We start from the raw sequence: 17427 nt of genomic DNA on the forward strand, positions 1-17427 counted from the left end.
TTGTAACCTGCATCATCAATCTGCCGGGCAAGAAGAAACAAATACACAAAGTATAAATAGTATTGAAACTAACATTTAATTTGGAGGACAGACTAAAACCAAAATGTTAGCTGTTTAAGTGTCCTTGAAACTTTGAATTTCATAAAAATATTAAAAGTAATTACTATTTTCTGAGCAGTGAGAGGAAGAAATCAGGTTTTGGTCCAGCATCACTCTTAATAAAAGACATACAGACTACATTAAAATGCTGGTCTTCAGCTCTGATCAGGGGCACATCTATAAGTTTTCTTGCGTTTCAAGCAAAAATATTCTCTTAAAGGGACTAAAAGATGCAGACTGACTAATAATCTCATTAGTGGCTTGTGTAAGAGGAAAAAAGGACTGTGGTTAAACATCTAATGATAAAGTGTCGGGTTTTAGAATTGTGTGCCTGAGTTTGTTTGCAGATGAGAGATTAAATCTGACAAATAGGATGGAAAATAACAGCAGAACATGTTATACAGAAGAAAAAAGGTTTCCTGGCATGTCAGTGGTCTGCTATGAATGACAGGATGGTGTCACTGGTGACCGCTGAGTCAAAATTCCAGTTTCCTGATCCTCAAAATGGACCCTGAATGTAACTGTGATGGAGCATGAACACAGAACTAGATACTCAGACAGATCGTATTCTATTACAGTTAATTTATTTGATTTATTATAAATGACCAAAAACATTTCAGTTTCTTATTTGAGTGCTTCAAATTATGCTGTTACAATGCATTTCTCATTTACAAACCATATACTTGTACAAAACATTTACACTGGCAGGAGGAAGATGGATCATAATAGGACAAGATGGAGGTGATTTAAAAAAAGAAATAACACCAGAATTCAGAAATAAATGCACATATACCACCAAAGCAGTTTTTTCTGCTTTATAAATCCTAATTTACACAACTTCTTGACAACCTAAACAACGTAAAGTCTTTACATGAACTAGATCTTTTAGATTTAGTGGCGTGGAACACATGAAAGATGACAGTTTGAGTGAAACCATGAAACATGACCGTGACTGGCAGTGTGCGGCTGGGCGAGGTCGCGCTTTCTTGCCAAAGCATCTTTTTTGCTTTCGTTCTTATATTTCAAAAAGAGGAAACATGAGCAGTAATGAAGCTTCTCTGCAGCACATCGCACATATTTCAAGCTGTAAGCACACGGTTTTACTTTGAGGATATTTCGCAGACTGTAAACCTCTTTTAACCTGAAACCCTTGGCAGTCAACCACATTATCAGTAAGTAGCCATTTAGCTTATATACTGAACACACTGATGAGGGCAATATACAAATGAAAATAAGTGCATAACTCAACATATCTATATACTTCATAGAGTGAAATTAATAAATATTATCTACCACTTTTATAAATTAAATGTCTAATTACGGCATGGCATGCTTTCTCCCAGCACCATATGTTAAATCAGTAGAATTATGTCACATTCATGGGTGGGTAAGTGTCGGGTAAGAGGACATGCCGTACAAGCATTCTTACAAAAGCACATATACACAGGAGTGTCTGTAATGTGAATCCTTTTCAATAGGATTTATTTTTGGAACATACACAAAATATTCATCTTAAGAAGAGGAAAATATGAAGCCAAATTTAAGCCGATACCCCGCCTTTCTAAATCTCTGTGACACTGAATCTGAGCATCTTTATTTCTTCCAGTCATGATTTCCTCACCGGCATTTTGACATCGACACAGCCTGCAGACACGTGACCCCAAATCATTTCAACTCTCTAAGGGGGAAAGAAGGTTGCATGACGATGTTTCACTTTGACTGCTGGGCAGAAAATTATTCCTGGTTACAGTAAAGTCAGCCTCAGGGCAGGTTTCTCCTCTGGTGTGGGACGTGGGAGGAGGGTCAGAGCTGAGCAGCCACTTCATGCAAATGTAGCCCTTAGGTTGAAGCTGGCAGTCTGAAACACATCAGGAGGAAAGTCCCCTTTGGTAGATGATTACATGTTTGCTTTTTGGGTTGGAGGAACCTGGTCTAAATCCTGATTTTTACACTAATCCTGCATTCACATCACAAGAAACAGGTTAAAAGTGAGGGACACTGAAGGGAAAAGGTAGATTACATACTGTAATTAAATTTATTGGTACTATCATTGAACCTGCAGTATAACATTTTGCAACTTGGTGGCACCAGAATCAGTCCTCTGTCGAGCTTTGTGTTGATTCAGTGGATTTTATCGGCTTCAGGAACAACATTCAAACATTTGTGAATTTGCTTAAACCGGCCAAGTGGAAATAAATGGTTTTCGGTGTCTTCACTGATTAACATAACTGAATTTAGAAAATACAAATTAATCTAGAAACTGATGCAGCAACACACTCAGTTAAAGTTGTTTCCCATCGTGTTCCATCAGCTTCCTTTTAATGACACTTTTTAATGGTGATTGTTGCAGTTTTTCAGGGGAATCTGAGCCCATTCCTGCTGAATCCCAGATTTCGGCTGCTCAGCAGCCCCTGGTTGTTGTTGTCTGGTTCTCCTCTTCATGATGCTCCAACATCTGCAGCAGGAGACAGATGTGGACTGCAGGCAGGCAGCCGAGCTCACACACTCTGTGTGTATGAAGCTGCTGGAAGTCCTGCAGAATGAGGTCTGGCATCGTCCTGCTGAAATAACCACGGACCTCCCGGGAAAAGACGTCACCTTGATGGCAGCATCTGTCTCTCCAGAACTCCAACATCCAGCTCTGCATCAGTGGTACCTTCACCCAGATGAAGCCCTCCATGCCATGGACTCTGATGCAGCCCCATACCATCACAGACGCTGGCTTTAAACCTTTCTCTGAGAACAGCCTGGATGCTCTTTCTCATCAGTTTTTCCCAGAAGCAGCTGAAACGTGGACTCATCTGCCCACAGAACACGTGTCCACTGTCTTTCTGTCCATCTGAGATGAGCTGGAGTCCAGAGAACTGGGCCGTGGTTCTGCACAGAGCTGATATATGGCTTCCTGCTGGTGTGATACAGCTTCAGGTCACATTTCTGGATGCAGCCGTGGACTGTGTTGAGTGGAAATGCTTCTCCCAGCTCCTCCTGAGCCCATGTGGCTGTATTGATCATGGTGGCCTGACGGTTTCTCATGCAGCGCTGCCTGAGGGCTCCGAGCTCATCCAATGGTGGTTTCTGTGCTTGGCCTTTCCACACTGAGACTTCCCCAGACTCCCTAAAATCTGAATCTTTTCCCATACTCTGCTCAGCTGATGCTGAAAGACCAAAGTTCTCTACAATCTTACATTTAGAAATATTTTTATGGGACTTATGGATGATTCTCTGACATAGTTTGGTATAAAATCATTCATCCTTTCTTGGAAAGACTTTCCTTTTATACCCAATCCTGACACCCTCACCTGTCACCAGTTAATCTGCTGATTGTTGTTACTTTAATATTGTAAAATACTTCTTCTTCTTTGTCCCAACTTTTCTTTTTTGGGTGTGCTGCTGCATCAAATTCTCAATTCTTAATAATTTATATGTTCTAAATAAAAAGTAGTCGTGAGTGAAGACATTGAAAATAATTTCTTTGGTCTTGTGTCTGTTCAAATGGTCAAATTAAGTAATAAATTATTGATTTAGCTCTTCTGGAAGTGGGCTTTAGGTTTCATATCACAGAGTGATATTTTAGCATTGTTTTAGGAGTCTAAGCCATAAAAAAAGCCATAAAAATGTTCTCATTGCTCTCAAGTTAGATGCTAACATTGGCTGTTTGGTGCTAAGTAGCTACCTGCTCGCGCCTTGTAAGCAGCACATATTTGAGTATGATGAAATCTTTCATAATTCAAATTAAAGTGAAAGAAATCCTGACATGTTCTTAAAAAGTCTTAAAACAGCTGGCCAATGTTAAATGCCATCCCTCAATGCAAAGACAATAAAACAATACACTATTTACAATATCATTCCAGATAGTTTGTAAACTTGTTCATGCGTAATATCACACGTCACAATCATAGCTCCCATGTCAGTATTTACAGTTTGTAAGTCTAATAACGTCTCTCTCACACATAGAAAAACTTCAGCTGTAACACAACCCAAGATTAAATACCCTTCAATAAATCTCCTTTCTAATGCATTGTTTGATAAAACACACATGGACATTTTGTGATCGACTTATGTTACAGAAACTTCTTATGGCCTTTAAGTCACAGTGGTCTGGTTGAAGCTACTGTCCTCTCCAATCCCTGATGAGAAATGTAGCAGCAGATGTAGCTTTACCTGATGTGACTTCTGAAGATCACTCTCAGTGCGACACATTAAAGACGCCTGAAAGCATCTGAGACTCTACGGAGAGGATGAAATTACCATGGGAAACCCACACTTTTCTCATCTAACTTCGATGCACTAAAATAGCTGTTGGTCTCTTAAAAAAAAGGGAGAAAAGTTTGGCTCATTTCCATTTAATTTCAGGGTTTTCTGATAATAATAGCTCAATGTGAAGATATTTCTTTCAGTCTACAGAGCCTGCAGAGGCTGCAGTAAGACGGGCAGCAAGCAAAATCCGCCCTATTCCCTTCAGCAGCTCGAGGTGCAAAAAGATCCCCAAAGTCTGTTGAATGTGTCAAGCTTAGTACAAACTTTATTTCTGTTGAAGACATGAAGTTTTTGGGGATGAATAATTTTCATTCCACCACAAATGCATGTCAAATTTAAATGTGACCGAATTCATTTCTTCTCAAAAGAAAATTAAAGCCAAACACCTCGAAAAATATGACTTTTTCAGTCAGACTATGTAGACTTCAGACGGTCGTCATCTTCAAACTCAGAGATAAGAAATCATCATTCTATTGAATTAATGAAGCAGGAAAACAAACACAGCAGTGCTTTCTGAGCCACAACTGGGAGAAAAACAAGCAGGGAAAGTTTAGCTTTTGAATGTTTCATGAGGGAAACATGTGGTGCCACAGCAAAACAACTCCAACAAATAAGTCCTCACCTAGTTTTAATTTGCAGGCTGAAAACTTTCCTGAGAGGCAGAGCGACGATAAGCATCACTGAATCTTTTCTCTCCCATTTTCTACACCCTAAAAGCACCACATTGCTGTAAAGTTTTAAAAGAATCTGCCATTCCACATGTGACAAAAAATAACTGCACACTGAGAATGTCTTCAGACAGAATGATTATTTTAGCTGTTTTAAAATATTTGGAATAGTAGAAGCTGGAATGATGACAACACAAATATTCTTATGGCAACAAGAAGGATGAAAAAAGTACAGTAATCCATAAGAGCTCAAGTCATCTCTGCAGGGATCTCCGCGAGCATTTATAGCCAATAAGAACTTTGATTTACTCCTTCGTTAGAAACTTCATGGAGTATCCAAGACAAAGTACACCTTGAGAAGAAGAAGAATGGGAAGGGGATAAATCCCATCTGACATTTCTGGAAAAGGTCCACGTGGGAGTAAACCGAGGCTGCATATTACATTGTTGGTTTGTATCCAGGACACGCTCAGGGAAAGATAGAGGAGCTCTTACTGTTTGATATTCTTTGGCACATCGAGGCCCGTCAGTAAGGTCACCTGCAGTGGAGAAACAGAGCAAACATTCAGAGCAAACTGGATTTTTCTGCATTTTACTTCCAAGACGACTTATTTAATCACTTGAGATTCCAGAATACACTCGACAGATATGTCAGAGGACGACTCGGAGAAGATTGAAGGAAAACTGTTAAGCAGTTTTCTAATTGTGTGTGCATATTGTGACACATCCCCTGCATTTAACTCCTCCTGCTTTTTGTGTCCTTCCACAAACTTGTTATCTGTATTTAAAATCATTTTGACCACTTAAGGAAGTTCTAAGTTGTCACAGTGCTGCAGAAATAACGATGCACATTCTCTCTGTACGAGCCAAATGCAAGCATACAAGCAAATTACTTTCTGCATTTATATGGCCTAACTGGACATGAGGAATGTGCACTTTAGTATCTTGGAAACTGGAGACATCTAATGGTGTAAATGCCGAATATAACACAACATTGACTTAATGTCCAGTTTTGGCAGCAAAAAGTCCCATTTTTAAGTTAATATTTTCCTCATCTTTAATACGCACACACACTGACACCAACCTGCACGTTTCTGTTGAGGCTAACAGCAGGCACAAAGACCCCGTCCAGGTTCTCAAAGGCAGTTGGTCCATGCTGCTCCTTGTTGATGTAGAAAGTCAGTGTGCGTTTGGTCAGATCGAGCAGGACGCCCACAGTCGAGCTCTTTGTGATACCTCCCTCTGCCCTGTGCACACATGTAAATACGTACGTGTGAAAACAGGATTCCAGGATTTAATATACCCAATACCTGGTAAACTGCAGGATAAATGTACACAGGTGGAAAGTGAAATTTAAGCAGATAGATTTAAGTATGGATTATCCAATTTTTTTCCTTGTAGCTCAGTACAATCTGTTACTGCTTCACAGGGTCACCTCCTGTTCTTCTGGACACTTGAAATGAAATCACTTCCGTTATTGGTTGTGGAACTGTTAGAAAATATGCTCTAATATCTGCACTTCAACAATGGCATGCACCTAAACCTTTTCCAACCCGGAGGTAACACTCTCTGTTCTAGTCCATGCAGGGCTTGTACCAATAGCTCTGGTCACGCGCCACTCCAGCCAGTGGTTTGGTTCAACACTAGGATTGAAAGCAACGATTCTCGTCCAGAACACAGTAGCAGGTTGTAAGATGTAGGCAGGTATGACATATATGGAGCGCCATAACCAAATGGCTGGAATAGAGTACAGGAACATCTGTGCAAACGTATGTGTTGGAAGTCCCCAGAGTTCCTTCAGTTGGTCAGGTTCAGGTTCAGAAACTTTACATTTAGGTCATCCGACTACTTGAATATACTATACTTTCATCAAGAGATGCTCTTTCTGCCCTGATGGCATATTCCAAGATGACAATGCCAGGATTCATTGGGCTTGATTATGGTAGAGCATGAGACAGCCTTCTCACACATGGACTGGCCACCACACAGTTCAGATCTTTACCTTCTGAGAATATTTGGGATCTGCTGGGAGTTTGCTGCTTTTCTTACTTTCACAAGATCAACATGAGCTTAATAAGGTTGATGAATGATGTGAAAGGCAGTGCGCTGAATTGTTTGATGATTCCTCTCTCCTCTTGGAAAGAACAGACATTTTCTTGTAAATGAATGTTTAATAAGATATTTGATGTGGGTTTTTTTCTGGTGCAGAGACCTGTTTGATGTCACCTGCAGCCTGCAGCCATCTTTCACTGCTCCCTGGTGTGTTTGGTAGTCACGAAGTGTTGCATGAGCATGTGATCCCGTGCATATGTCGTTACTCTGTGAGCGTCCCAGATGTGGGAGATTTATCACAGAAGACATAATGATGAATGGATGCAGAGCGGTACACCTTATACAACACTAACAATGACAAATTTGGGGTTAGCTGGCAGCAAAATGACCATTTTGTAGGAAAAATCCTTCATTTCCGATTCAGTGGAATAACCATGAAGGTTTAGGTTCCACCTGCTTGAACAAATGACATCTTAATTATTCCACCGTCCCCTACTGGGTTTAATTCCACTCAGTTTTCTTTTAACTAATGACTAAACCGCAAACCTGAGCAAACCTATTATGTTAGTAAATTATTAATGAGGACTTGTGAGTTTCTGCTTTTATAATTCACACACTAACGCCATGAATACATTTAAACTCTTGTTATATACGTCTCCTTTCACAAAGAGGTCAGATAGTCTGTCACTGGTAGAAAAGACATGTTTTTAACAACTTAGTGTCAAAGAACTTGCTTTTACAGGTGACTTTTTACAGATAAAAGCATCAATAGATTGAATCTTAATGCTCAAGCTTGATCTTGTAAGGTGGAAAAAACTATCAAAGCTTGAATACAGACCTGAGGCCTCAAAAGAATTAAGGTTATATCAGCCAGTTTTTGCACAAACAGCTGGATGTATAAGAAATGTCATGGTGTGGTGTGATCATTTCCAACTTACAGTTACCCCAGTATTGGAGGTAAATGCTATTTCATATCTATAACTTGCATGAAGAACACATTTAAAACTAAACCCATAATAAACTGAACAGCTTATTCTGCTCATGTGACATGGACATATTATGGCATGTCAGGACTGCACAGTTGCAGAGGCGTTAATGACGAACAGGAGGAGAGTTTTTATTTCTCCAGAGAGGAACCCCTCCCCTTCCGACAGGCTGGTGAATGCAAACTGAATAAGTCAATTATCTTGCATAAATGACCTGTGTATGATGTGTAATTAAGTTGATATAGTGCAGGCAATTAGCTGTGACCTATAAGGATGCATGATGGTGCAGACTCCATAAATGATGTCTGTACTTGTGCAGTTGGAGGATAATGCAAATGTCAGAGTGCAGCGAGAGCGTGTGTTTTACACAGATTTACTGCCCCACTTGGGCTCATGTACCAGTTCAGTTTAAGGAGAGCTACTCTCTCCTGGTTTTTGGAAGCAATAGCAGTAACACTGCCTTTTTGTGCCGTCAATTTTGGCTTTCTTGGCCTCCATCTGAGGCAGCCACAGTCTGCTGATACACAATCATCGTCTTCTCTACATCAACTGCTGGACTTTGTCTCTCTGTGAGCAGCATTAACGGTCAGGGTGACCCTCTGTCACTGCGTCTGCAGGACTTCCCACTGTTGATTGGACATTAGAGTATTTTAGCCCTTCAGTTGGTAATTTATGGAAGGAATCAAAGTGGGGTGATTTGCTCATATGCTCGATGTTGATTTTATGCTGTTAAACGGTACATAAATCGGATTTTTTTGAGAATTTTGAGATGTTCAAATAAAGTGGGAACACCTACCTGTTGGTGTGGGAGTTGTTGTGCATGAACCAGGAGCGGTTGTTGTCCACATACATGGCCCAGGCTTTGTCGTCTTTCCCCAGCATCATGTCCTTCATGGTGTTGATCCTCGCCACTCCAAACGCAGGGTCTGGGTGGTTGTCATAGCGATCAATGCTGATCTCCCAATAGTGAATACCCTGAGTTGTGAAGAGATGTAGTAGCTTTTAATCTCTGGTGTGAATGAACCGCCAACTTCACTCCTTGAGGGAGAGAGGAAAGACAGCTCACCTTTGAGAAAGCAGCCGTCCCCAGCACCACGCGGTCATCATAGCTGTTACAGGAGACTGTGTGGTTTTCATTGGACAGAACGATGTCCCGGTGGGCTGAGGTGGGGTCGAAGGTGAAAAATGCCACTGTAAGAAGACGGTGAAAGTCAAACTTATGATGTATTCATGTTAAAAATCGGTTCATAATATATCAGATGATATCAGAAAACAACGTGCATTTGATTCACAACTGCCTGTTGATGCTGCCAGAGAAAATAAAATGAAATGCTCTGATACTGTGAAAAAGAAAGGATTGTAAGGTTTTAAATCAACTGATCCCTACCAGGTCTTAAAATGAGTTGAATACAACATTTGAAAAAGAAAGGATGAACAACAGACGTGTTTCATCTTTCACTTGAACACTGAAAACACTTCACACAGCTGGGTCCTTCGGGGCAGATTTATCTGTGTTTCACCATTTTTATACAAAGTTAGTGAATCACTGAGTGGGTTCAGCTATGAGGGGAAAACACACAAATGCACAAACAACAGCATTTATCATGCAGCCCAAGGGAAAGATGCAAACATGTGGCATATGCAGTGTTTACACACACAGTAAGAACTATACCCCAAATGTGCTTTTGTAGGATTGTACGTCCAAAGCATTGTTTGTTTAGGAGCCAAATGAACAACAGACGGATTCCGTCACTGCTGTCAGCGTTTAGCTGTGGAGCACTAATGAAAGAATAGGGGAGGGGATATAATTAAATAAAGAGAGGATATGAGGGATGAGCGGTTATCAGCCAGAAAGCAGGCTGCACTGTTTATTGTCATCGTGGCTGGCAAAGAGAACGTGTCAGTGTTTGGGGAAGTGCTGTTTTCAAGTGACTCCACCTTGTGAAGGAGGATTTAGTCATTTTGTCATCCTCTCTTTTGTTTCTCTTCTTCTACAATTTTTCCTGCTTCCTTTTTCCTTTCTTTGAACTCCTTTTTATCACCTCCTCTTGCCAATTTTGTCTTTCTGTCCCTACAAACCTACATAAAATGTAGGTCTCAATAGGCAGAGCAAAGCCCTTAAATCAATGTTTTATTCACAATGGAACATAGAAAATATCTATAAAATGTTGAAAACATTTCCCAAATGAATTGTAAATACTGCTTACTTTCAGTTATCTTCTCTTCCCTTCTCACACACATACCATCAGAGGTTTTGAGCACCACCGTCTTGCTGTAGGGTCCCACGCCAACAGCATTGTAGGCTTTTACCCTGGCGTTGTAGGAGCTGTTAAAATGCAGCCCATCCACCGTGCACATCGTCTCCTTCCCCACATACACCTCCTGAGGGAGAATACATTTCAGCATAATTACAAATGCAGTTCATGTGTAAACACTTTCACTCCCCTGGATAATGCATGAAATAGATGCAAGCATTACTCAAGCACTTTTGATGCATGTTTACTCACGACATCATTAATTACACACACAAACACACACTTCCTTCACTCTTTAGTCATCGTGGAGAAGTACATGTATCATTGACAACAAGGGTTAGAAGAGCTTGTATCACATCGTTTGCTGGATTTAAGTATAGATTATGTTCAGACTTTATTCTGATATAGTCTGCTGTGCATTCCTAACACTGTTCATACAGATCATTGCATTCCAGTTAACAGACTGGAAAACTGTGGGTGTGTAATGGTATTGCAAACTGGTTTAGCTTCTACTTAAACTGATCCATCTGTTTTTATAGAGGACTCTAGCTCCAGTTTGGTATAAATCCCAAACAGTGTTCCTCGAAGGTGTCATGCCAGGTCTATGTATGTGTGTTCTTTGTTCCTGCTTTATTTTGGTAGTCACTTCCTGTCACAGTCTTATTGTCATCATCCTAATTCTTTTCATCTGGGCATCACTGTCTTCCTCTCTGTTGGTGTATTTATACCCCAGCCTTTATCTTGTTCGTTGTGTGTTCGTCTTGTCATTTAGTCATTCGTTCAAGCAATTATTTCAAGTCTAGATCTCACATAATTTGACCCGTTTGCATGTTTTTTGACCAAGGATTTTGCCCGCTGATTTCGTACTTCTGCCTATCTTCTCTCGCCTGCCCGTGTACCAGACCTTGAAATTAATAAACCAACACTGATCTTGGAATACCATCTGTCTGAGGCGTGCATTTGAGTCCACCAGTTCGGAGCGTGATAGAGGGTCTATTCTGGTCCCTCTGCTGCTTTTTATGTACATGTTACCACTTGCTCGGGTCACTGGCAACTGTCAGTAAATTCACTCACAGCTTGCCTCGAACACATAAAATCTTTCCAGTTTTCTCTTTAACTCTTCAAAACTTTTCAGTGACATTATCAAAACTGCATGATCGAAATCTAGAATATTATTAATGTCATCTTCTTTGACGATGCCCAGGCAGCTTATCTACACTTGTCTCCGTTCGTTCAGATTACTGAAGCCCTTCATTTGCTGGTCTGCCACAAATACACTGAACTGCCACCAGCTTGTGAAATTCTGCAAACAAGAGTTATGGCAGGAGCCAAAAATATGACCATATCTCCCTATTTTAGCCTGGCTGCCCACCAGTCGCACTTAGAATTGATTTTAAAATCGTATTGCTCTATTAGAAGTAATTAACTGGACATGCATCATCTTACATTACTGCCCTTTTCACCCCTGAGACCCCTGCTCGAGCTCTCAGGACTGCGGATGAGATGTAGGTAGAACATTTATCATAAATGTTCCACAACAGTTATAAGAGCTACTTCTATGTAATCTTATAAAAACTTATTCTTTTAAGATATATTTTTATAAGTTGATTCTTGTATTTTGCTGTTTTTTTTTTTTTAATGGAAGTTATGTTCTTATGACTTTGTAAATGTGTGTTTAAGTAACCAACCCTGTACTGTCCTCCATTGCCGTCATCCAGCTCCAGGATGTAGCCCTCGATGGGGTTGCCTGCAGGCAAAATTACCCTCCAGGCCAGGGTGACACTGTTGTTCCTGGTGCAGCATTTCTCCAGCTGCAGGAGGGGAGCTGCTGGCACCAAAGATCCAGACTCCACTGCAGGAAGAGGCGTGAAGATGAAACATTATACTTCAGAGATACATGGATGATGATGGAGAAGAAATTTAGAGGGAGGGAAAGGTGAACATTGAATGACGAGAAAGGGGGGGGGGCAATCAGGGAAATCATCGTCTGACCGGTTGCATTCACAAAGGCTGGAGGGAGAGAAACAGCAGCTTTAATGAGAATCTAGTGTGAGATTAAAAAAAAAAAGCCTTATGGGCGAAAGTACTCCAGGTTCAGTTCTGGGGCAACAGCTGGGAATCAGTGGAGGCTTAAAGTATGCCACGTGAGGGCATTTAACGCTCTAATGGGTAGTAGTGCAAGAGGTGCATTGGGTCAGACTGATATGAGCTTTGAGGGCTGACGAGGAGAACTGAAATCAACCAATTAAGGTGAGGAAGTGATATGAAACTGAATGACTTTAAAAATGACATATTGTCTGAGACTAGGAAAGATTATCTGGATCAGAAAAATGAAAGAGGCGTAAATCTGCAGAATATCAGACGATTCAAAAGCAGCATGTCGGTCTGACCCCTGAGCCGGGTGAAAAATCTGTTCCAGCCACAGCACACATGTCACAAAACAGGGCAAAAATAACCTCTGAGCAGACATGTGTTGGTGTGAACAATAAGCATTTATCTGATAAACAGAGAGAGAAGCAGCACTAATGATAGAAGGAAGCTTATTCCATAAACTGCCGAAACATTTCATTGAAATTCATCAGTTCAGACACTGAAAATCACTTCTCTGGACTTATCTCATCAATATTTACAGTAAATCTGTTTTAGATTGATTATAACTTGCATCTATACTATGTGAAGCAGGGTCTTCTTTGCCACATGCCATTAATTCTAAGTGAGATTTCAACTGAGCACCAAACTGATTTCAGTGCTGTTCCTGTGTCATAGCTCTCATGTGGCCCCGGATTTCTCTTTTCAGCCAGCTATAATGCATCAGTTTGACAAAAAGTGCTCGTTTGTTTTTACTACTCGTTCAGATTTTGTTTGACAATGAGATGATACATTTGTGTAGAGGTATTTCTTTAATGTCAGATTACACTGGGCCTAAACTATAGATGAAAACAATTTAACTAAAAGACTAAAGTGTTATTTCACTGTGCTTTACCACACTGATGCACTGTAACATCTTTCCAACCATTTTACCAGCATCCACATGTCATACGTGTGTGAATTTGTGCTTCACTGGCCTCGAGCACGTTTCCAACTGCATTCAAAGAGGCTCGATTAGCAACCTCCGCATAAAAAGCACACAGAATCCCAGTCAAGCTGAAATATATCACCCAGTTTCACCTCTTCCATTCCAGTTAATCCACGACCCTCCAAGAATTTCTTGTTGCACTGAAGTTTGCATGTTGTTCCTCACTCATAAATCCCTTCTGTCTGCTAAATGACACCAACCCACCATGCTAGCCCTATTATTTCACCCTATTTTAACCATTGGAGTTTACCACAGTATATTCACATCCAGTGTTTTGCATTAAATGCAGATTAAAAAACAGAAATATTTCAGAAACAGTTATGTGTGTGCAGCAAAGTTCTGCAGAGGTCCTGGAAAACAATAACCATGCAAAGGGAAAAAGAGATGCTTTGGAACAGAAAGATCTGTGAGTTTCTAATCAGGACGACAGTGAGGGCAATCAGGGCTTCGGGGTGAGGAAGGAGGGACAAAATACACTTAAGGAAGGGTAACAGAGGTTTACTGAGAGAAGTAGGGTCTCTGAAATACCTCCCGGGTTCTCTGTCTCCAGCTCAGCCTCACCACTGTCTGCTGCCTGCATGTGTTTCAATAACGGTTTCTCCTGAACATCTGGAAATATGACGTTGATTTGGATGTTTTAATACAACAGCACACTGACAGACAATGGTAGCAAAGAGCGAAATCAGTGGAGAGTTTAGATCGGGATCATTACTGTGAAACCAACCAGATAGCCCTAATGAAACAACATAGAAATGCTGTGAATGTCAATGTTTTCACCTCATAATATCAATTTAAAGGACAGATTGTTGCAGTTTATGTCAGTGAATCTTCTGTGTGAGTTACTTTCCGTCCTTCATCAATGTGAAATAGAATTATTTCCATACCAGGATACAACATACAAGGTTTCCAAGAAGCTAATGTTCACGTGGAAATTGTTGTAACTACACACAGACTTTGGTTTGTTCATCAGAAAGCTGTTTTTGTCCTTATCCTTTTTAATGAGTGTGTGATTGTATTATAATTAGCTAAATAACAGAGAAAGAAAAGATCTCAGACCTTAGTAAAAAATACATCTGAAACAGAATTTGCCAGTTGTTTTCTTAAATGTTGCTCTTTTTCATAGAATTCTATTTTTCTTCCATATAGTTCATATATGACTGTTGGAACACAAGTTTCAAATTAGACACCCGCTCCACATCTAAAGAGACTGCGTCACGACTCAGTCGTAGTTTAAAGTTGCAAAGGCTGTGCAGCCAACAGGTTCACCATTTAAAAACTTGGCATATCTCAGCATGGTGTTAGTTGCATCTATGAAAAACAGTAAAGATAACACAGTTTGACAGACAGAAAATAGGATTTCTGCAGCAACAAGGTGATTCCCAAAGAGCTATTAGCTGAAAACTTGGCATATCTCAGCATGGTGTGCAGTGTGTCCTTAAAACATTTGAGGAAACTGGACAAGTGGAGGACAAAAGAAGAAGTGTCAGGCCTAAAAAACTATCTACAGCAGATGAACAGGATCTGAAAGTGATGTCCTTAAGAAAGAGGGAAAAAATCCAGCTGTGACCTGACAGGACCTGAGAGATGCATCTGGACCTTCAGCTGATCCATCTACTGTTGGCCCAAGCCTCATCAGAAATGGTCTCCATGGAAGGGTGGCTGTCAAGAAGCCATTCTTAAGGAAGGGAAACAGGGAGAAAAGGCTGAGCTATGCCAAATGACACAAGAAGTGGACTGAAAATCAGTGGCAACAGGTCTTATGGAGGGATGAATCCTCCCCAGAGCCCGGACCTCAACATTATTGAAGCAGTGTGGGATCATCTGACAGAGAACGGAACAAAAGGCAGCCGACAACCAAAGAAGAGCTTTGGGATGTCCTTCAAGAAGCCTGGAGAACTATTCCTGAAGACTCCTTAAAGAAATGACAGAAAGCTTGTCTCAGAGGGTTCAGGCTGTGTTGGAGAATGAAGGAGCTCAGACCAAATATTCACTTTAAAGCTGCTTAGAACTGGACAAACTTCTTCTTCTCATCATATTTACATAAGTAGCAATAAAGCACTGCATCTCTTTAACATTTTTTTAGCAATAAAGAAAGAAATTAGGGGTGGTTCAAGAAATTAGCACCCTACTGTATCATAATATCAGAGACGTAGACTGACTTCAGAACACTCAGAACTCATTTATTCCCACAGTGAAATCTCTTCAACAATCAATTTCAGGAAGTTCTGCATGAAAGGCTTAGATTATTTAACTTGCTAATCATTAACATCTTGCATTTCTGAGAATATATTACTCAAATACAGGGTAGAAGATTAAAATACAGGCACAGTGGTGAAGAATGAACTCCTGCACTGTGTTGTTGCTCTGCATTTCAAAGACTGAAGGATGTAAAATACGACTGTCAATCTTTAAACTCTGCTGCTTTGCTCTGGATGATTGGCGAGATGTCAGGGTGGGGAAACCCGCTAATAAGTTTCATGTCACCAGCCAGAAAGAACAAAGGAGGGCTGATCAAAGCCGCTCGGCTTCCTAACAGCTCTGACTGGAGCTCAAAGTGGAGAAAGTCTCCTTCAAGTGTGACTGAACCTGAGTTATGACCTGTAGATGTTTGTGTGAAGGCATGAAGGTCCTCACAGCTGAGGAATTCTAGTTTCCTATTATTTAAAGGGTGTTTTGTTTGTGCTTTCGAGCCATCTATAAAAATGTGAATGAGTTGCAGCGCCTTATGAATACCTCATAAGTATGAATTAATACGTGACAACAGAGATGAATGAGCATTATTAAGGAGCCATGTTCTCCCCACATCCTTAGAAAAAACACTTTATTTACTGCCTCAGTGGAGCAGCATCGAGATAAAATATGCATAATGTTGATCACATATTTTATGCACTGATACATTTGGATAATTCCGGGAATGAATCTGCACACCAACTGATTGCTGTGTCGTAACAGCCAGTGAATAGAAAATTACGTGTGTATGTTGTGAAGAACCCGCAAAATAGATGAAATAGCTCATAAAGCAGAGTCTTTTGATATAGATCAGTGTTGTTTGTGTGTGCATGTCAAGATGGTTCATTTATAATCATGTACAAAAGAAGTTACTCTCTTTCAGGTCTAAGGTTTTCATACGAGGACATATAAAGATACTTAGGCTGAAAGATAAATAATAAACACAACATAAAACAATGTTTTAATATCTATTGAACAAGAAATAAGACTAATTTCCTGTTGATGAGCCAGTTTCAGCCCAGCTTTAGCTGTGGGACAGATGGCCTCACATTTGACTCTAGAATACTTTGGTATCCAGAGGAGTTCATGGTGGACTCAATGACTGCAAGGTGCCCAGGTCCTGTGGCTGAAGAACCAGCCCAGATCATCAGCCCTCCACCACCGTGCTTGACAGCTGGTATGAGGTGTTTGTGCTGATATGCTGTGTTTGGTTTCCTCCAAACGTGCTGCTGTGCGTTATGACCAAACATCTCCACTTTGGTCTGGTCTGTCCAAAGGACATTGTTCCAGAAGTCTTGTGCTTTGTTCAGATGCAGCTTTGCAAACCTAAGCTGTGCTGCCATGTTCTTTTTAGAGAGAAGAGGCTTTCTCCTGCAGCCCTTCCAAACAAGCCATCCTTGTTCAGTCCTGTGCTGCCATGACCTTTAACCTTTAACATGCTAACTGAGGCCTGTAGAGTCTGAGATGTAGCTCTGGGCTTTTTCACCTTGGAGTGAACTTGCTGGGACGTCCACTCCTGGGAAGATTGACAGCTGTCCTGAATGTTTTCCACTTGTGAATAATCTTTCTCTCTGTAGAATGATGGACTCCAGATAGTTTGGAAATGGCTTTATAACCCTTCCCAGATTGATGGGCAGCAACAGTTAATTCTCTAAGATCATTGCTGATGTCTAATTTTCAGGCCCACTAACAACCAGATGTTTTATTCTTACTAATGTCCCAATAAGTTAAACCTTAGAACTAACAGAAGCTGTACTTTTCTTCAAGTGACTGCATTTGAAGTTGCAGTCAGTTTTACCTATGACT

General features: G+C 40.6%; 1 protein-coding gene across 2 annotated transcripts in view; it reads right to left on the reverse strand.

Annotated features, from left to right (window-relative positions):
- Positions 1 to 3941: 3941 nt before the first annotated feature.
- The window catches only part of trim67 (tripartite motif containing 67), a 53394-nt gene continuing 39908 nt past the window's right edge, over positions 3942 to 17427 (reverse strand). Inside the window, exons 6-11 of one of the 2 annotated variants that reach the window (XM_072362788.1) lie at positions 12005 to 12168; positions 10305 to 10443; positions 9128 to 9252; positions 8858 to 9036; positions 6108 to 6270; positions 3942 to 5562 (exon numbers count right to left, since the gene is read on the reverse strand). In XM_072362788.1, the coding sequence (XP_072218889.1) occupies positions 5515 to 5562; positions 6108 to 6270; positions 8858 to 9036; positions 9128 to 9252; positions 10305 to 10443; positions 12005 to 12168 (818 nt within the window). In that variant the 3' untranslated portion in view covers positions 3942 to 5514. Of the gene's footprint in view, positions 5563 to 6107; positions 6271 to 8857; positions 9037 to 9127; positions 9253 to 10268; positions 10444 to 12004; positions 12169 to 17427 lie in introns of both variants that reach the window. The other variant, XM_072362787.1, reaches the window with a different exon arrangement.

The sequence above is a fragment of the Leuresthes tenuis genome, unplaced genomic scaffold (genome assembly GCF_036924035.1).
Source record: "Leuresthes tenuis unplaced genomic scaffold, fLeuTen1.0.hap1 SCAF_13, whole genome shotgun sequence".
Classification (NCBI taxonomy): domain Eukaryota; kingdom Metazoa; phylum Chordata; class Actinopteri; order Atheriniformes; family Atherinopsidae; genus Leuresthes; species Leuresthes tenuis.